At 46.1% G+C, this 21,466-nt stretch overlaps 1 protein-coding gene across 2 annotated transcripts in view; it reads left to right on the top strand.

Moving 5' to 3' along the window:
* CEP112 (centrosomal protein 112) overlaps nucleotides 1-21,466 on the top strand; it is a 432,986-nt gene that overhangs the window by 378,232 nt on the left and 33,288 nt on the right. For both annotated transcript variants that reach the window (XM_007455273.1, XM_007455274.1), the window contains one exon: nucleotides 11,970-12,059. In XM_007455273.1, coding sequence (XP_007455335.1) covers nucleotides 11,970-12,059 — 90 coding nt within the window. The remainder of the gene's footprint in view (nucleotides 1-11,969; nucleotides 12,060-21,466) is intronic.

The following is a 21,466-nucleotide window of genomic DNA, read 5'->3' as shown; positions in this document are numbered from 1 at the left end:
AAAAAAAAAAAAAAACAACTCTTATCCAAGCCGGCCCCACGGCCCTCGTGGTATCGAGGTGGCCTCGTGATGGTCCCCCGGCTCTGACAGGGGCAACTCCTAAGGCAGATGGTCCTGCACATTTTATGCTAGACAGTCTGGAAAATTGTGCTTTTAAAATTTCTTTTGATTTTTTTAGGGTTTCCTCAACATCTCTCACTGACCTGAAACTTGCCGTTCTGCCTCATTCTGTATTCCTAACCCTCGGCAAAATCCCTGTGCCCAGCCTTGGCACAGACGGTCATGAGGCTTCGAGCACAGTTTTCTACCACGCTGACACGCAGCGCAGAGGCACGCTCTTTCCCCGGCTGGTCCCGTGGACTCGCACGTGTGTCTGGCCGAGGCTCTGAAAGCACTTCCACAGGGCCTCGTTGCCACCACTTGCCATGCTGTCCCTGGATGTTCTTCCTGATCTGTCCAGCTGGTCACCCTGGGCCCTTTGGTGGTTCCCTTTACTGCAGGATAGAATCCATAGTCCCCTCGGCCCCCGAGGCCCGTCACGGGAGCCCAGGCTGCCTCTGCTAGTTGGTTCCAGGCCCACCGTCCGCATGCCAGGCCCCGTGTGCCGCCAGCAGCCTGCCCCCCGTGTGGCCACGCCTTGCTCTCTGCAGCGAATCTGTGCGGACACTTTCCCTGAGCCTCCCGCGGCCACAGCTCACCTCCCCGCTCGGCTTCCTCCCCACGTCCCGCCTTCCTCCATGCTTGCCAAGACCTCTTTTTGGTGCTGTTTACGTGATGTAACTATTCCTTTATAAATTTGCCATATACATAGGAGCCAGTGCTTTTGCAGGGTAATGTTTGACACGGGGCCTGGTATACGTTCAGATCATAGACATACTTTTATTGATGTATGAAATGGATTGTCTAAAGAAGACTGTTTAGAGAGGAAAATGGAGCGACGAGAACCTGGTTCGGGAAAGATCCACAATTTAAAGGGAAGAACAGGAGGACGAGCAAAGCGCTGGAGGAGGAGGAGGGTCTCCAGGGCCTCGTGGCCTCAGAGCATCCCTGGAAGGAGGGTCGCCAGGGCCTCGTGGCCTCGGAGCAGCCCTGGAAGGAGGGTCGCCAGGGCCTCGTGGCCTCGGAGCAGCCCTGGAAGGAGGGTCGCCAGGGCCTCGTGGCCTCGGAACAGCCCCGGAAGGAGGGGCTCTCGCAGCGCTCAGGGCAGCAGAAAGGTCGAGGCAGGCAGAGATGCGAGAAAGGCCATCGCGTTGGCAAGGAAAGCTTCACTGCTGACCCTGCAGAGAGCAAGTTTAATAAGGTGTGGAGACCAAAGTCAGGCTCCAGGTGAGGAAAATGGTAGCTGATGGGTGAGAATCTGGGTCATGGAGTAAAATGCTTGAGAAACGTGGCCGTCATGGGAAAAAAGAGCATCAGGACTGAAGGGGCCTGAAGAGTGTCTCCCCAGAGCCGACGTCCGTCCTCCCAAACAACGCGCGCAAGGGGACCAGTTTCCAGCGGGCAGCGGGGAGAGACAAGATGCCGAGAGAGGCTCGGCAGAAAGGGAGGGGTCAGCAGTGTGGCCGAGCCTTGCAGGGCACGTGGTCCTGTCCAGAACGGCCACTGGGTCCACGATTCACTAAATAATACAAACATTTAACCTAGTTAAAATTTTATTGACGTTATTTTTATTGTCATTCGTGGTGGATTTTGGATTTTACATTTATTCTTGTTCTTCCTCATCATGAATCAGCAGGATTACGCTTAAGCCGATGAGCAATTACTCTCAAGTATGTATGGACCCGACCATTGGCATTGTATGTGTTAGATAATGTCTGTGTACAGTTTCGGTTGTATGAATTTGATCTTGTCAGTGTTGTTGTGAAGCTGGAGCTGCACTTGAGTGTGACCACCAGGAACCTGGGTGACAGCTTGCTCGCGGCTTTGCCATTTGTCTGGTAGCGCTTCAGTAAATCTCCACATGGAAGGGTGATGCGCTGCCACCAGCTTCTGAGACGTGCTGTGCCGGCTTCTTCTGGGCTGTCTGTCCTGTGATCACCGTTTAGTACTGACGTGTGAACACTCCAGGTTTCTGCTGCACTCGTGGGGCGTCTGGTCTTCTGCCCTCTGCCAGTCCTTCCACGAACATACACCCTCAACACGACCTATTCGGTCATCTGATTTCTCTTCTGCCTTCTCCACAGCGTACTCCAAAGTGTCATTTTCATCTTCCAAAGGCACAAATGGAAGTTTAAACAGCACGCATGCACGCTTACAGGTGTACAGGTGTTACTTTCCGTTGTCATACACCCCCACGTTAGACCCAAAGAAGGTATTTTTCGCCACAGTGATTGTGAAAAGTGAAACAGGCATCCTCTTACAACTGCGTTAGGTTGAGTAGTTGAATTGCAGTCATAGTTGCAATCTTGAAACCCGTCTGCACAATGAAGGGTTAATGCTGAGCCCTGTTCCCTGTGCAAATGCAAGTGTGTTCTCATGTATGTATTCGTAAGTGTACTTTTGCCTATTCACGGTTAAAGGGTCCATCAGAGGCACAGTGTAGCGTCACACAGCAGCTCACACAGTCCATACCTGCGTGACCTGTGTCAGTGCCGCTTGAAGGTGCTGTCACTGAATAGTGTGCCTGGCACCTAAATAGCGAATAGTGTCACAAGCCGTGCAAATAAGAATTCTTTCATTGTCTTGAGCACCTGAATCGTGCCCAGGAAATGGTCTTCTGCATCTGGTCACTTTATACTCATCTGGAATTTCAATTCCATGCAATGAAATTGGGTTGACTTGCCTCTTCAGTGAGTTCTTTCTGGCAGCATTATCAGGATTCCTTCATCACGAATATCACGGAGAGAGTTCTTCCATGGCTTTGCGTTTGATTCTTCTCTGCCTGTCGTTTAAACCTGTCGGGTTTCGATATCTCCCCTTCAGCATCGACCTTGTGCGGATGCTTTCTGGTCCCGTCTGGAATGATTGTCATGTTATCCAGATCCCGACTAGTCGTCCGTCAGGCACTGCAGAGTCCCCTCTCTTCGTGGTGCCTTTTATTCCTCCTCCTGTTAAAAGAGTGGAAATGGTAACAAAACCCAGCATCATGTAGCGCTGGCTTTTCTTTTTGTGAGTATACTATTGCTGCCATATTCCACTGAGAACTTTCAGATAAAGGTGTTATGTTGCCAAGCAACAGAAGAAGTGCTATTTTTTTTCTTTTGTAGCCATCTGACCAGTGATGACTGGTTTACTGGTGGGGGAAGCTTACTAATGTCTGAGGGATTCCACACCCCGTTTGGCTGGGCTGGGTCAGCCAGTAGGTGGGCAGCAGCTGAGGGCACGGCGGCCCATGCTGACTGGCAGGTACGTATAGGGGTCACACCCACTGAAACCCCTCCAAAGAGCAGCAGGTGCTGCTTGTGGCCCACCAGGATGGTCCATCCACAGGACACTGATTCAAGAGAACATCTCCCGTTAACCCCTGGCGATGGGGCAGCGGTGGGAGGGTTAATCAGATGCCTGGTGTCCCCTCACGGTGGCTGTCACACGTGACCGCCGTGTATTAGGAGAGCACGCCTGTCCTCGCTCCTGTGACAGTGCTCTGTCACTGCCCATGTTACATGGAGGCTGGGCCAGGCTCCTCCCTTCAAACTCCACCCTCACTAGATGACCAGATGCCCGGTGACGTGTCAACACACCATGCGCCATGAGATCCCAGCCCCGACTTGCCGTCCTCTGCGCATTTCTCTAACTTTAGGTCTCCTCTTGGTGCACATACTTAATACGAACCCCGTGATTCTGTAAGAGTTGGACCCCAGCCCGTCTACCTACCCCTGTGCCCGGCCACCGAGGCAGGAGGGGTTATCGTTGGCACTTGCAGCCACAGCACAATTATTGGACCAATAAAACCTGATAGTATCTTTAATACATTTATTCTATAAACCAAAGTATAAAGAAATGTAATGGGCTGTTTGAATCCAGTGGACGTTTTGATAGGCGCAAACACCAAGGACCTTTTGGCCTGGACCAATGTCTCGATGGCCATTTTGGGCAGGACTAAATGTCTGCTAGTTGTGACCAACCCCTTAGAATTTGAAAAGAGAAATGAGGGCACTGATGGATGCACTCTCTTGAGGAAACAAGAAGGGACACCCCTTTGGACAGTTGAGGGAGCAGACTGGGTAAACCTCAGACATTTTTATCTAGGGACACAGTAAGGAAAGGTAATTATGTAATTTGAGGGGGGAATGAAATCTGGAGAAATTTTAGCAGGAACACCCCAACTGTTTTCAATGAAAAGCAGCTTGTTCTTTATATAAGTGGTTCATGTCACCAGTAACTACTATTACCATAGTCCCAACACTTTACTAAGCATTTCAGAGATTACTTTAAAAATATGGGCAGGAGTGTTACCCTTGTGAAGCTCATAGTCTAAGATGCAGGGGGAAAGTCAGATGAATTCACAATTCATAAATATGTTATCATATAGGGGACATACTGACTTAGTGAGAAATACGACTTCAGGTCCAACAGGGTAGAAATTCACGTTTGTTGGCAGGGGTTGGAATGATGCTGCAGGCTCAAGGGACTGCACGTGTGAACGATTAGACATGTAAGTAAGTAAAAATTTAAACCAGTGACTTACGGGTGCTCCGCATTCCCTGGGCTCACGCAGAGGAGGGGCGGCCTCTGTTCTGCAGAGACTGACTGCAGTGCAAATGCTTATCACGCAGGCTGAATGAGGAAATTCCTCTGAGATCCTGAAACATCGTAGCCGGGCTTCTTGAACTTGATCCTAGATTCCTACCACCCGAGATAAGAATGTGTTCACAAGTGAAGCTGTCTGGAGGGACGCAGTAGAGCAAACGTGCTTTGAATTTCCTGAGTACAGATGCACTGGCCACTCCTAGAGGAGACGTGGGTGATGTCAGGACGGTCTCTGTGTGCCTGGGGAACATTAACGAGGTGTGTTAGGACCTTCCAGCTTCCTTAGATCATCCAAGTTTTGGAATAACGTGATTTCTTTTCCTGGAACCTCTGTGAAGACTGGGAAACACGAACTTTTTAAAAAGTGCAGTTTTAAGACTTTTAAAGGAAGGTTTTTAGGAAATTTTAAAGGCCTGAAAGTAGGTGAGAGAGAGACGAAACGGAAAGAGAAAACTTTCGTATTCTTTGGTGAAAGTGCTACTCTTGTTTTTTATATTGGCTGCAATGCTTTTGCCTTTTCTGTTGAATCAGTAGCCTAATAAATACTATAAAATAGCTCATATCAAAGTGCAATTTCTCATTCCTGCAGTTTGTTGCAACAACTAAAATGTTTTCACCGGAAAGGAATTTTGCCTCATGTGAAGAGTATCATATGTATTAAAACCCCTTTTCTTCATACCAGTACCACAAGAGGCTGACTCATGAGGGTTAAAAAAAGAAAAAAAAAGGTACTTGCGTGGAGTGTGAAAAACTTAAAAGCCTGAATGGAAGCCTTAAAGGAAAAAAATTATACTATCGTGTTTTGAATATGTTAGTGGCCTCGGCAATAACTGTGGTTCTAGTTCAGTAACTTTACATCTAGAGTACAAACCTGTTCTGGGTTCTACAGAATCATTAATAAAACGTTTTTACGGTTTGTGATTCATTCTGGATAGGCCTGAAGAAATCACTTTAAAAGAAATCTTGACTGGCATTTCAGCTGAAGGAGACTTGTTGCTTTTGTTAGTAGGTTTAGCCTCTACCTAAAAATAAAATAAAATTTAAAAAGGAGCCACAGGGGCCTGTGTAAACAGCCAGCAAGGCCACCCAGTCAAAACTTCACTCTCTGCTCTTGTGTCACCTCCCCTAACCCCAGATTTGTATCTCCTCATCCGGGGCACAGGGCTTGGGCTTTTTGCTGGATCTCAATTGTTTAAGATGTGATTTTTTTTTTTAAAGTAATGAGATTTTATTGTTTTATTTAATTTCCCCTTACCTTTCGGTTAGCAGTAGTAGAAAGAAAAGCATTTGCTGTTTCTGCGTCAATTTACCTGTCAGAGAAAACCTGCTGATCAGAAATATTGTCAGCACCATTTGTAATCTTGGGCATTGTTAAAAAGGCAGTTAAGGTTTAAATGAGAGTTCTGCTTGCTTCCCTTTTATAATTTGTGTCTCTTCACTGTAGTCACAGGTCGGGCGTCATTTCTGTTTGATGGATAAACCAATCAGTGGAAGATGGTTTATAGCAAGATTTTATTATCTGAACAGATATTTTATGACACAAACTTTTAAATCATATTACATGTTTTAAATGGAAAACAGACCATCACCATTTTTTAAAGAAATTTTAGAGTTTTACCATAAGTAAATTGTATCTCAATAAAAATATAAGTAAGCCTTCCCTTTCCTGTTATCTTCTCCTTAGGTCAAAATATGAACACCCCACTCCCTGCTTCCAAAATATACATGGGGAAATCCTTACACATCCCGCCTATTCACTGAAGGACGAATGAATCATCTGTTTTATTCTGAAGTAAAACAGTAAATTCAAACCTCATGAAAGGAAGGATATGGTGACTTCATGTTTTTTAAGTAGAAAAAGCTTTAAAAATTCTTTTTTTCTTTATTATGGAAACTCTCAAACATACGCAAAAGTAGAAAGAATAATATGCAGAATCCACATCTACCCACCGCCCGGCTTCACCAGTTTTTAACAGTTTGTGGGACTGACTTCTTGGCAGAGTATCTTTCATACAGACACTGCTTTTCTTCCTTGCCCATCTCCTTGGCTACGCGGAGTTGCTGCTGGTGAGGCCCCTTCTGTGTCTCACCCAGCAGAGGCTCGTCGGCTTCCTTGATTCCTGACCACAGACTTAACGCAAAATCAACGACTTTGAGAACCCCAGTTTTATACTTAAATAGGGCAAAACTTCATCCACAATCTCTTTTGCTTACATCTGCTTTAATCCAGGCCCTTTACATAAAAGAACGCTGTACCGTTCAAGGTCCCACTTCCGGGAGAACATGTCCTGTGGGCCGGAACTCAGGGAAGGAGCATTTACGCTTCAGCCCTCATACGGACGGCTGGCCCAGAAATTGTACCGTCGACCTCATGGTGACTTGTGGCAAAGCCAGACACAAGCATGAGCCACGACCTGGCAACACAGAATGAGACAGGATGCACGGAAGACACACCGAATCTCAAGTCAGTGAGAACCGGTCTGAAAACTCCTGAAAAGCGGAGGGCACGGTTCCGGAGAATGTGTGATTCAGGAGAAAGGTGACTGCTACTGATTCTGTTTCGATCTGCAAGTGGATTTTTCCACATTTCTCACAACTGAGGTTTTTGGGAAAGATGGGAAAGTGGGGAGTTTGAGATCACGCCATCTGGTGAGACCCTGCGGTGCAGGTGTCCCGGGTTATGAGACAAGTCTGCATGCTCGGCCGGCCAGATGGACGCCCACCCCCCCCAGTCCCACCCTCAGATGAGGGGAGGACCTGGCTGAGAGTTTGGCCAAAGACAAGGTCAGAAATCTCTAGAAAAACTTGTGCTAAATCCTAAGTCTGAAAGCCTCTGTCATGCCTTGTACACTAGGGACACTCTGACTATATCTTTTGTATCATTACAGCCCAGTCTTTCTCCTTTCCAATGAAGTTTTCCTTTATTAAATAACGTTTTAACCACTTATAATTCAAACGAACTAGCATTTCATGTGTCCATTATTAACATGTATCTGCCATCATTTCATGTTTGTTTAATTGACTCAGACCTATGAGAGATACTTTGGTGTTTTGTTTTGTTTTGTTTTGTTTGGCTGCCTTGGGTCTTCGTTGCTGTGCGCGGGCTTTCTCTAGTTGTGGCGAGCGGGGGCTACTCTTCGTTGCGGTGCGCGGGCTTCCCATGGCGGTGGCTTCTCTTGTGGAGCACGGGCTCTAGGCACGTGGGCTCAGTAGTTGTGGCTCGCGGGCTGTAGAGCGCAGGCTCAGTAGTTGTGGCGCATGGGCTAAGTTGTTCCGCGGCATGTGGGATCTTCCAGGACCAGGGCTCGAACCCGCGTCCCCTGCATTGGCAGGCGGATTCTTAACCACTGTGCCACCAGGAAAGCCCCGATACTTTGGTTTTTAGTAAGACCACAGAAGTCCTTAATGCGTGGCTTTACAAGTTGAGCAGCTGGCCTCGAACCATGTTTATAAGTTTTATGGAAATAGCGTTGACTATAATACTCTTTCTCTGACGAACAGCAGAGCTCTGGGACCATCACAGGTGCCCCTTGGGGCACATTAGCTTCTCCTCACCCTGGAGAGTCCATGAAACTGTCAAATCTTTTACACTTTAATGTGCTCTCACTACTTTTGTATTTTAAATAAACAAATCAAATTATCCTATAACCGGCTCCCTTTTAAAGAGTGTGGCCTGCCCTCGTTGTTCTTGTAGAGCTGCTTATGTCATGTACGTTTTTCTTCTGGAAAATGTCATTCTTTGTTCACAGTCCCCACGAAGTGCTCTGAGAGCCAGCTGAGGGTGGCCACCCCCAGCGAGCCCACTTGCATGGCATTTAAAGGCAGGTTTAACTAGGAGAAAAGAACTGTCTTTCAGCAGTGATGCAAGTTCACACAGCAGAGCTGAGGCGGGGCCTACTTTTGCAGAATAAACAGCGTAGCCGTTCAAGTTGGATTTTGTTTTAGATTTTTGACCCAGTGTTGGACATTCCGTTCTTTAATGATTTTGGGCTTTTCTCAGGAATAAAGTAAAAGTTCTGTTTTGTGGGTGTGTCAAATGTCAGACTGGAAGGTTTTTGAATAAAGAAGCCACAACTTAAAAGAGAGGTCCTTCTCGTGCTCGCTCAGTTGTTGTGGTTGTGTTCATACAGGCCTCTGGCAAACTGAGGATGAACATCTCATGACCTCATAACTTTTTAGAATATGAGACCAGGAGCAGCTGTCCTCTTCCTTTAGTCTGATACATTTTCACTTTTTGGAAAGTGGGATATTACTTGGTTACTCTCCAATTTTTAACTGATTTTTTTTTGAGATTTTTGCCCAGGAAAGCCCCGATACTTTGGTTTTTAGTAAGACCACAGAAGTCCTTAATGCGTGGCTTTACAAGTTGAGCAGCTGGCCTCGAACCATGTTTATAAGTTTTATGGAAATAGCGTTGACTATAATACTCTTTCTCTGACGAACAGCAGAGCTCTGGGACCATCACAGGTGCCCCTTGGGGCACATTAGCTTCTCCTCACCCTGGAGAGTCCATGAAACTGTCAAATCTTTTACACTTTAATGTGCTCTCACTACTTTTGTATTTTAAATAAACAAATCAAATTATCCTATAACCGGCTCCCTTTTAAAGAGTGTGGCCTGCCCTCGTTGTTCTTGTAGAGCTGCTTATGTCATGTACGTTTTTCTTCTGGAAAATGTCATTCTTTGTTCACAGTCCCCACGAAGTGCTCTGAGAGCCAGCTGAGGGTGGCCACCCCCAGCGAGCCCACTTGCATGGCATTTAAAGGCAGGTTTAACTAGGAGAAAAGAACTGTCTTTCAGCAGTGATGCAAGTTCACACAGCAGAGCTGAGGCGGGGCCTACTTTTGCAGAATAAACAGCGTAGCCGTTCAAGTTGGATTTTGTTTTAGATTTTTGACCCAGTGTTGGACATTCCGTTCTTTAATGATTTTGGGCTTTTCTCAGGAATAAAGTAAAAGTTCTGTTTTGTGGGTGTGTCAAATGTCAGACTGGAAGGTTTTTGAATAAAGAAGCCACAACTTAAAAGAGAGGTCCTTCTCGTGCTCGCTCAGTTGTTGTGGTTGTGTTCATACAGGCCTCTGGCAAACTGAGGATGAACATCTCATGACCTCATAACTTTTTAGAATATGAGACCAGGAGCAGCTGTCCTCTTCCTTTAGTCTGATACATTTTCACTTTTTGGAAAGTGGGATATTACTTGGTTACTCTCCAATTTTTAACTGATTTTTTTTTGAGATTTTTGCTTGTTTTTTTTTTTTGCAGTACGCGGGCCTCTCACTGTCGTGGCCTCTCCCGTTGCGGAGCACAGGCTCCGGACGCGCAGGCTCAGCGGCCATGGCTCACGGGCCCAGCCGCTCCGCGGCATGTGGGATCTTCCCGGACCCGGGCACGAACCCGCGTCCCCTGCGTCGGCAGGCGGACCCTCAACCACTGCGCCACCAGGGAAGCCCTATACTCTTTTAAATAGAGGTTCTTAGCCTGGGGTCCATCCATGGACAGGCTTCAGGCAACTGGACTCCCTGAAATCACAGGCAAAATAATAAGCACTGTTTTCCACGTGGGGAGTGACCACACAGCATTTGCCAGATGCTCCAGTGGAGCTAGAACTCCAGAAAAAGGTTAAGAACCACGGTCTCTGTCTGCATGGAGAAAAGGCTGGAATTGCATTGGAAGAATTTTTAGTGGATACAAACCGAGACATCGTGCCTGAACTCCAGACTCTCGCCCCAGCTGCTGCCCAGCACCCCGGCTTGGATGTGGAGCAGGCATCCCGCACTCGACGTACCGCAGGCCGAGCTCCGACCTCCTCCCCCACACCTGTCCCTCCCGTCCCGAACCTCCCCAGCTGCAGTCTTCCACCTGCTCAAGCCAAAGTCCCAGAGTCTCTTCTCTTCTTTTTACTTTTCATGCTCCGCCTCCTTTCCCTGGAGCTGCGATCTCTATCTTCAGATAGACTGGGAATCTGCCGCTGCCGCGCCCCCGGCTGGTCCAGTTCTCCACCACCCTTTCCTGGTGTGTTTTCACGGCCTCGACCCTGCCTCCCTGCCTCTGCCTGTGTCCCTTTCCAATCCGTTTTTCACGGCAACCAAAGCAACCCTGCCCACAGCCCTCCAGGAGCCCCCGTCTACCTCGAATAAAGCCTGAAGTCCTCAACTGCCCTCTGAGGCTTCACGGGACCTGACGTGACTTGACCCCCGGTATGTGCAGGGGTCCCCGCCTGGAAGGTTCTTCCTGCACGTGTCTCTGTGACCTGCCCGCTCTCTCCAGGTTTGGCTCAGGTTGTCGTGGGCCATCTGTTTAAACCTGCAACACCCCTCCTCACCACGTTCCGGAATAGCCTCCTTCCCCGCATTATCTTCCCTCCGCACTTACCACTGACATATATTATGCTCACCGTTTGCTTATTGTCTGCCCCAGTACAGCAGAAGCTCCGTGAGAGCAGGGAATTTGTTTTGTCTGTTTTCTTTCACTGCTTTACTTGGAATACCTGTCACAGTCCTTCACCTAGAGCAGAAACTCAGGAGTCCTAATTGAATGAATTTTATTTTGAGAATGCGTTTAGCATCTTTGCAGTCACTCTTTGAGAGTGTGTTCTGTTCGCCGTCATTTCCCATGTGCTATATCTATAATTAACATCAGATCGTTTGAATGGATCCTGTTTCTTTTCTAGTTCACCTCTTTACTTAAAGTAGTAATTGATACAATGATATTTACTTATCTTTCCATTCCCGACTTCCCCCAGCCTGAACCTGATTTCCAACAGCTACTTGGCAACTGAAAGTGTTCATCTCTGTCTATTTCTTACAGTTTCCTCAAGTTCCATGCCATCCTCGATGGCTTAATAAAAAATGCCTTTAAGGTTACCGTAACATACTCAAATGATCAGAGTATAATTTTGAACAATGTCATGTCGGTCCAGTGTTGCGATTCCTAGCTATCAGGGCACTTTTCAGAGTGTAGGTGTACCGGGCAGGTGTCCTGATGGAGCTAATTTAATTAGTGCTACACTTTATTGCGTGCTTGTGTGTCTATGCTGGGAACAGGAGATGTTTTTATAAGATGAATTGACACCTGCTAATGTGTCTGGTTCGTGAGTTTGGAGTTTTTGATACTAGTTATTCCTAAAGTAGAAAACATCTGGGCCTGATACTGAAAGGCTGGTTTTGGAGCCGCAGTAATAGACCAGAGCTGAGGCCTTTTTGATACCAGTTCAGGTGGTAAAACCTTTTTCCAAGGCTGCTAATTTTTAATGTTTTTGTATTTATCTTATACCGTTTCAGGCTTTACAAGACGAGCTGGAAAAGCGCTCGAATCAAGCACGATGTTTGGAGAAAAAACTGCAGCACAAGGAACTGGAATCACAGGAGCAGGTACTGCCCGCTCGGCTGGTTTGCTCGTTCACTTTCTCTAGGTCCAGGAGCTCACGTGTGTCCTGTTTCCACCGGGTGCTTTGGCCGCGAGTAACAGAATCCTCGGCCCCTTGCTGCGCGTAAACAACAAAGGGATCTGTTGCCTCGCAACCTGTTAACCTCTGTCGCACGAAGCCTGTAGGTAGGGCGGGCTCTGGGCAGGGAGCCCTGGGTCGCTGGCTCCGCCTCTCTCTCGCTCCCACGGCTCTACGTCCTGTGTAGGGTCCATCCCAAATCCAGCTCCGCGGTGCTCACAGCAGCTCCAGGCATCCCGCGCAGATCTAGCAGTATCCAGAGGCAAAAAGGGACTTACGTTTCCGGGGTGCCCTTCTGAAAAGTCAGGAGACCTTTCCCAGAAGCACCCCCGTACGCAGCTCCCTTCTCATCTCATTGGCCAGAGCAGGTCACACGTCCAATCCCTGGCGGGAGGATGGAGAGTGCCAAAGTAGGCTGGACCACTTAGGGCCTGCCTGCCGGGTATGGAGTCGTAAAAGGAAGGACAGACCGGACAAGGGAGAGGGGAAATGTGTTGGGGACGCAGCCAACGATGTCTGCTGCGTCCTATCAGAACACAGGGACATCGTTGCACTTAGAGACATAGATCATGTTTTCTTTTGAATTTTAATTTTCTCCACCTTCTTTCCAGTGTGTTAATGAAACAAATCTAGTATAACCAGAATCATCTGGCTTTGACAATAGCCAATGACCTATTTTATTTTCAAACCACAGGATCATTTTCATCCAATTCTTTTACATTTAAAGTAAATTTAACTAAATTTAAACTGAAAAGTCAACAGTGTATTCATAAACTTCATGAGTCTTAATGAAACCTTTTGTAAACGCAGTCCTCAGCTATTGCGTACAGCATTACTAAAATTCTTCTAAGTGCCACAAATCTTTATAGACAGAACCCACCGTAGGTGTCGGCAGACGCTTATACTTTGGTTGTCTCATAGTCAATTCAGTACAGGAATATTGGGTTAGGTCATTTTGACCTTGTCAGAAGAGTAAGCCCTGAAGTAAGGTGAATAGAGGAACTTTTGTCATCTCTGGAGTTGTTTACAAACAAGACCCCAAGGTAGGGATTGCACAAAATGGCAGGTGTAAGCGTCTAGTAGATGCCAAGTAATAATACTTACTGAATGGACTTGACCTCCTATAATTCCTTCCTACTGTGTAATATATGCCCTGCATCATATACATGTCATGTTTGTGTCGTGTATGTATAGATCATGTCTATATACGATATGTCTTGTATAGGGTCTGTGTCGGACAGTCCATGATAGGATCACAAAATAGGAAATTCTAGGATGAAAAACTAATAGTAACTATATTTATTGAAGGTCCACAAGATGAGAGACACTGTACAAGAAACGTTACACATGTTAGTTCATTTATCCTGATAATAACCATGTAAGGCCAGTATTACCCCCCCCATTTCCCAATTGGCACACTAAAACCCAGAGAGGTTAAGTGACACGTCTAAGATCACACAGCTGGTAACCAGTACAGGTGGATTCACACCCTGGTTTAGCTGAATTCCAAATCTTTGCTCCTTTCATGACAGTTTGTTTTTTTTTTTTCCTTTTTTTTTTTTTTGCGGTATGCAGGCCTCTCACTGCTGTGGCCTCTCCCATTGCGGAGCACAGGCTCCGGACGTGCAGGCTCAGTGGCCATGGCTCACGGGCCCAGCCGCTCCGCGGCATGTGGGATCTTCCCGGACCGGGGCACGAACCCATGTCCCCTGCATCAGCAGGTGGACTCTCAACCGCTGCGCCACCAGGGAAGCCCCATGACAGTTTTTAAGTTACAGCATTTCTAGTTTAAAAAGCTGCCTAGCAGTGATAGGGAAAGTGAGTTTATTAAGGATGGCAGGGAAAAAAATACCACCCCAGACACCTGGTACGGCGGGCAACACCATTAACTGTCTGTGGGCAGAGAGCAGCAAAGAGCAAAGCAGACGGAAGCAGAGCCCATTTGCCCACAGGTGAAAATACGTCCTTGGGTGGCTGTGTGGCCTTCAGGTGGGACTGGCACAGGCTCAATTGTCACTGAGGTCATCTGAGCCTCCCTGCAACCCCCCAGCTGGCTGGGATGCCTGGAACTAAAAGAAGACAAGCTTCTTAAAAGCAGGAAACAGGTCTCCCTGGAGGACTGGGCCCTCTCCAGTTTGTGATAAGATATGACTTAAGGTAAAACTTTGTTGACATCACTCTAATTCATGGCAGAACTTCACACAGAAAATTCCATAATATATTGAGAGCAGGGAAATTAAGAAATCCCAAATGAACAATAGGGAAGGACTCAGGAACCACTTCAGTCTTATTTCATTGACTTCTGTGTGATCATCAAAGTTGCTTTCATCTTTGTAGTGACAATAGCTTTCTAGACTGTTTCTTACACTAATTCCCGATATCTTCTATTAGCCTCCAGTTCACCAAAGAAATGTCAGGAAATACCCATGGGTAAAGCTGAATATTTCATCATCTTTGCAACCATGAAATGTTGGGTTCTTTCCACGAGATCCTAGGGTGTAGCTAAGCAGAAATGCCAATTGTTTCAGTACAGCTGAAGAGCAAATCACGGGCACTTCATAAATACTATTCATCTATATTTAATTGATTTGATTTAACTTTTATCTAAGTCTGACCTTTCCATTTGTGACACTAATGGAGGTAGTCGAAAATAATTAGAAGTATACAAGTATCGTCATGTACAGTTTTTAGGGTCTGATTATATATATGCTTACTGAGGGTTTTTTAAATGTTGAAATTGTTATTTTCTTTCTTGCGTCTGTCAAAGCAATTGCCAAATAACAGTAGCTAGCCTGACATCAGCCAATCAAACAACCAAAATGTGTGCAGAGCAGCTTCTTGGAACTTTTCTTCTCTTTCATTTCAACCAAATATTATTATCCTGATACTAGTTGCATAAAGAATCAAAATTGAAACTGGCAGGATTACAAAGGACAATTTCCTGGGCTTCTTTTTTTAACTTGCTTGCTTAAAAAAAAAAAAAAAAAAGTGGAAACTGTCTCTGTTTTTCATTTAAGAAAAATTCCTGTGTTTTGATTTTATAAAAACAAAAAAATGAATGAGGCATTCTAAAAGTTGTGTTTTTAACTAAACACAAAAAGCTGCTTCTCATCAGGTCTTGATGGGTGGTACCCTAGCTGCCCACCACTTGCCTCAGTGGCATCGACCCTCTCCTCTAACTCCACACCCTCGGCAGGTCTGTCACCAGGGTGCCCAGGGAAGGCTGGTTCATCCGTGGTTACAAAGGGTTAATTTGCCCCTTGTGAAGCGTCAAGGTAACACCAATAAAATTAGAAAAGACCAACTTCCTTCTAAGTCAGCCTTATAGCAACATATCTTTCCTGTAATCCATAAATAGGAAAGTAATTAAAAGCTATCATTCTTTTTCTCCATACCAGGAGTTAATAATTTCTAATTCCCGATAAGATCCGAGCAAGAATCCCATAGTTGCAGCAAAGGAGGGGAGATCAGAGCTCTGATCAGACTTCCTCGTTATGTAAGGGAACTGAGTCATTGGAAAAGGCCACGGCTTCTCTACCATGGCAATGGCAAAACCGGGGCGGGGCAGGGGGAAGCAGACTGCCCACCCCGGGATATGATTTTCCACTGTTTTGACCACAGTGTGAAATGCATCCATGGCGTGTATCACTCGGGTTCAGGTTGTGGGTAAAAATAAATCTCCTATTCGGGAACAAACAATGTCTCATTATTCACAGGGAGACTAGGTGATTTGCTAGCCCTTGCCAAAATAATTCGGTCTGATAAATTATAGAAAAGAGAGGGAAGAAAAGAAACAGTCTAAAATTTTACTTGGCGCTCTTAACACTGTGCAAAGCAAGCATATGTTTATCACGAAGGCACTAAACAACGTCAGACTTGAACCTCATAATACATAATATAAATATTAATATACATGTAACAAAACCCCTGCTTTGAACTGGGGTTTTTCAGTTTCGAACGTATGAATAGCTTTGGTTACATGGATCACTCAGTTTCCCAGAAGATTCTTTTACATAAATTAGTGAGAACTAATACTTTGAGACGGAATAAATAGAATGCAGTGCCGTGCATTTCACAGCAGCGTCATACGTACAATTACCCCACACTGCATGCCTTTGACAGGCGTGTTGTGCTGGCCCATGACAGGCACTGAGAAGAAATACGGATGAGTTCTCCCTCCAGCCTGCAACGAGTTTACAGTCTAGCAGAGCAGAGATGGGTGTAAAGTGTAGACTGCAGCCATGGCATTTAAAAGACGTTACTTTTCTTCCAAAGGCTGAGAGGCTCAGCTCACACGATGCGGGAAGAATGCAACCCTGGTACTGCCCCCGCCGTCTTGCCGACCCTGCGGGAAAGGGTCCACCACCCAAGGCAGGGCCTGGTGCTTGCTGACGGGCAGGCAGTGTTCCCAGCACCTGCGGCCGGGGCCTCTCGGGTTTCCCGGCCGGCGTGTTTCAGCCACCGGCTGGTTTAGTTCTCATCTAAACCTGGTGTGTCCAGGCATTCAGGTCTGGGCTGTGCAGGCTCAGGTCACCCTAAAGTGTCTTAAAATATATTCCAGTCACAGCCTTGCAGCAGGCACTTTATATCCAGTTAAGGCCTAGACACAGCAGATGCTTCAGCAGAGGTGAATCTGGTAAATCCCTGTGTTTGGGGAGGGAACAGAGGTTGTCCTGAGACCCCTAGCGAGACACAGGGAGGGGAAACAGGAGAGGCTTCAAGGATGAGTAGGACCCAGCAGGGAATCACTGCAGGTAGCAGTCCGCCTCTGCCACCACCGGTCGTGTGGTCTTGGGCAAATCACTTAACTGGTGCACATATCAGGCTCCTAAGATGTCAGTAATAGCACCTCCCGCGGGGTTCACATAAACGCCAAAACAAGGTGCATGTGAACCCTCAGAAACTAGAGAACATAATGCGGGTGCAATGTGCGTGGCTATAATTTTTCACAGAGGGGAAGGCCCCCTGAGCTGGTCACCAGCAGAGAGGGGACCCTGGGCTAGGACGAGGGGTTCGGGGGTGGAGCAGGATCGGGGGTGTCCTGGCCAGAGGGGATGTCGGTGGGGCGAGGACCCAGGAAGTTAGCTACCTTCGTTTCATCCACTAAAAATAGCGATAGCATCAAAGCTTTGTTACTGTCTACTCCTTACCCTGCACTGTGCGCCCAACAAGCTTGGATACGATGCCGGGGACTTCGGTCATTGGTCAGAAAGCAGTTTTCAGCCACTGAGGGTTTTTTTCTTTAACTGGGTAGTGTTAGATGATTGCGTCTTTCCTTTAGAAAGATTAATCCAGCAGCAGAAGATAAAAGGAAAAAGACGAAAAGAGATGAATTCATAGGTGATCACACTAAATTCACATCACTAGTCGCAAGAGAAATCAAAAGGGCTTGAACTGGATATTGTCAAAGGTAGTAGAAGAGGAAAAAAGTAGATGTGAAGACTCACCTAAAATTCATAGAACACAGACTTAGAGAGTAAAAGAAAGGAATATGTCAAAAATAATACCAAGTGGACAACAGCATCATTGTCTAGAGGCAGAGTCTGAGATGCTGGCAGCCGAACATTCCTTTGGAGACAGGTAGCTAAAAATCTGAACTAGAACCCCAGAAAGAAAGTCTGAATCTAGAAGGTAAGAAAGAGGCCACGTTGAAAATCTGGATCTAGAACTTAAGAAAGAAGCGTGAACGTTTCTGAATTATCTTGACGGATGATATTGACAAGGAAAAGCAGAGAGGGAACAGGGCTGTGGGCGGAACCATGGGCTGGACCAGGTTCCAGGGGCCAGAGAAAGTAGGGGAAGATCCAGAGAGGATTTAGAAGGGATGAATGGTGAGAAAGATGAGAGCACAGCCAGAAGAATTTAATGTCGTGAGAACCAGAGATAGTTTCCTACTAAACATTAAGCCCCTTGAGGGTAAGGACCCAACTGTCATCTTCACGGCATCCCCAGCCCTTGTTGTTGAACTGAACTGCTTGTGGGGCCTCTGCTCTCCCGAGTCTTAACCTCAGGACAGTCTTGCCCTGTCCCCCTTTGCTCTGTGCTCTGGTCATACTTTCTGTGAAGCTCCATTAAAGGTTTTCCCATCAGACTCCCTCGGGAGACTTTGCTCTTCGAGGGAGGGTCCCTGAGCTGGGACTGTGTCCTCTTCATCCGTACACTCAGCATTTAGCCCAGCGCCTGGCCCGTGTGGCACTCAGTGAATCCGTGGAAGAAAGGAAGAAATGGAGGAGGGACGGAGGGAGGGTTAGCGGCATCGCGTGGTGCAGGGAGTGTGAGGGCGGAGAGTTCAAAGGCCACCACGCCTGAGCAGTGATGACGGGGGTTTGTAACGCGCATCCTGCACACGGTCTAGATGGACTTTCTCTACACATATTCTTGTCTAGACTTTTGTTGCAATAAAGATTACAGATTTTTTCCATAATTTTCGTCTGGGGTGAGTAGGATTATCGAGACCTCTCCTGGCTCATCTGTGGCCCTCAGCTCTTCCCCAGGTCTCCGGCACCAAAGGGTCCGTGGTCCAGGGAAAACCAAGACGGAGCAGTATGCCAGCACCCTCTGCCACATGGCCCACCTTTCCCCTTTGTGTCCTCAGTCTTTGTTTTTCCAGTCTTACTGAGGTATAGTTGATAAATAAAATTGTATGTATTTAAAATGTACAGCGTGATGTACTTGACATGCCTTGTGAAGTGATCGCCATGGTGAAGCTCGTTGGCACATCCATCACCTCCCACGGTTACTTTTGTGTGTGGTGAGAACATTTAAAGTGTCCTCTCTTAGATTATCAATTATACTGAAAGGATATGTAATCCTTTTGAAAAAAAAAGAGAAGATATTACAATTATTCTCACAAACAAAAAAGATTATAAGATATTATTACGAGCAATTATAGACCAAAATTTTGGACAATCTAGAAGAAACAGAGAAATTTCTAGACATACAACCTACCAAGACTGAATATGAAACACTGCACAGATCTTTTTTTTTTGCGTTTCAGTTGCATTTTTACCTTTCTTGAAATAATAAAGCATAATATGCTGAAAAATAAAAAGTGGCCTCTCTTAGCCAATTTCCAGTACCCAATACGGTATCTTTAACTATAGTCATCAGGCTGTGCATTTAGACCCCAGAACTATCTGATGTCTGGAGGGTTGCACCCTTTGACCAGAAGCTTCTGCCACCTTCTAGCCCCTGGCAATCACCATTCTTCTCTGTTTCTATGAATTCAACTTTTTTCTTTTTTCTTTTTTCTTTTTCATTCCATAGATGAGTGAGCTCTTCTTTCTGTGCCTGGTTTATTTCTCTTAGCATAATGGCCTCCAGGTTCATCCATGTTGTCACAAGTGCCGGCCGTTCTATTCTTCCCTGAAATAGGGCAGACCTTCCTTGCAAGATCTCTTCCGTGGCATGCCCTCAGAAGGCCAAAGCAGGATGAATACAAATGGAGCCCTTGATTTTCTCTACTGAGAAATTGAGCTTTCTTCTGCTTCCTTCCCAGGTTCCTTTGGTATCAGTAGCTTTGGGATAATGGTAACATCTCAGCTCCTTCCGCCTGCTGTACTGTTACAACATTATCATTTGTATTCCCAAAGAATGTATTGGCCTCCCACCAGGCCCAGTGATCTGTCAGGGAGAGACATGAACACCAGGAGAACCAACATCAGTATATGTAAAGCTTTCATTGGGTAGCACCGCTTATCTTTAAAACACCTCGGTCAGCATCAAGGGTAACCAACAAATCTACAGTTCACAGGCAGGCTTACGGAGGAAGATGCAATGCAGACAGAAAATCAGTCAAGCAGCAATCATGACAATTGTTAAAAGGAAGAATTCGTCTTTTACAGATTTCCATTTTCCATAATGGATTTTAAAACTTCACAGTCTTAGCTGCTGTGGGCTAACTCATCTGCAGTGAAATTTACTTAAAAGTACTAACAGCTCAAAACTATGTTTTATCCCTAAGCACATTGTGAAAGCAGGAATAATAATTGCAACAGAAATATAATTCAAAGACTTTTACTGACTTTTCATGTTTAATGGTTATTATTCTGGCTTGTTTCAAGTGATTTTTATAACCACAGTTTATTTACAAATTCAGATTAATTCTTTTGTTCCCAGACAGCTGGTATGAATGCATCATTACAAAATTTGAGTTGTTATGAGGGATAGAACCACATCCAATTTTGGCCACATCTTATTCTCAATGAGAGTTTGAATACTTGCCCCTGTTTTCTGAAAAACACTTGAAGCATACATCTCATCAAACCATTCCTTGTAAATCAGTTATTCTGGTAGATTTTAGTGGCAAAGCAAGTCAAACACTTGTACCCAAAACCAACGCTAAAAACTGTACATGATGATCACAGAGCCATTTTTAATGGATAACTTGCAGCAGCTCCTGTGGGGTGAATGGGTTCTGTGTTCCATCGTTGCTTTCTTGAGATTCCCTTTGTTTTGAACTTCGCTGGAGGAGAGAGCAGGCGGGTCCCTGAGGCGCCCACCACGTGGTTTTAATCCTGTGCTTTGCTGACGTATCAAAGCCAAGTGTCAACAAAGCACCCACTGCATCATTGCAGCTGTTTTTTCCAGAAAGCATTTTCTGCGTGGCTCTTGGTCAATGCACGTTAGTGAACACGGGTTGGGGGCGGGGCGACGATGAAGCAGGGGTGGAGGCTGCCCGGCTGGCCGTGCTGGGATCTGACCTCTGACCTGGGGCTGCCAGGTTCAGAGCCGGGCTGTGCCTGCCCAGGGTGAAGTGATGTGCTCATGCATTCTCACTTCTTTCGGTTTGTTCCTTTTTTTGAGGTAGTTTTGGCTTTAAGTTTAGTCTTTTTAAAAATTAATTTTTAAAATCCAAAAATGATTTAATCCAAATCAGTAAATTGTGGAGGCCCTTAAAGAAAAAGCAGGAACAAAAGCTTAAAACCAAGTTGGGTCCTACCACACCTTTTAAAATTGGAGGACAAGGAAAATTATCAGGGATTAACCTGGGTAATCAGATATCATCTCCCAGGAAGATAAAAAGGGAGACTGTATCACTGAGCCGTGTCTTTAGGGCTCACTTTTCTGGCAGCTACTAAGCACTGAATTCATGGAATTGAGTGAACAGCTGGAAGGAGGAAGTAAAAGAAGAGATAAACACAGAAATGGCAAAGAGGGTGGGAGAGTCAGCACGGTTAGAGGGAGAGATGTCCGGTTAGAGGGAGAGATGTCCGATGACTATTTACTGTGCTTGTCACGTTCAGAAAAGAGTATCAGATAGTCTACGGTGCCACTTACATGCAATTCCTTTTCTACCATAGTCCAGCCAGAAAAGGCCTCCTTTTCCTGTTG

This window comes from Lipotes vexillifer, unplaced genomic scaffold, assembly GCF_000442215.2.
Source record: "Lipotes vexillifer unplaced genomic scaffold, Lipotes_vexillifer_v1.1 scaffold664, whole genome shotgun sequence".
NCBI lineage: Eukaryota > Metazoa > Chordata > Mammalia > Artiodactyla > Lipotidae > Lipotes > Lipotes vexillifer.
This window is presented reverse-complemented; position numbering and strand designations above follow the sequence as displayed.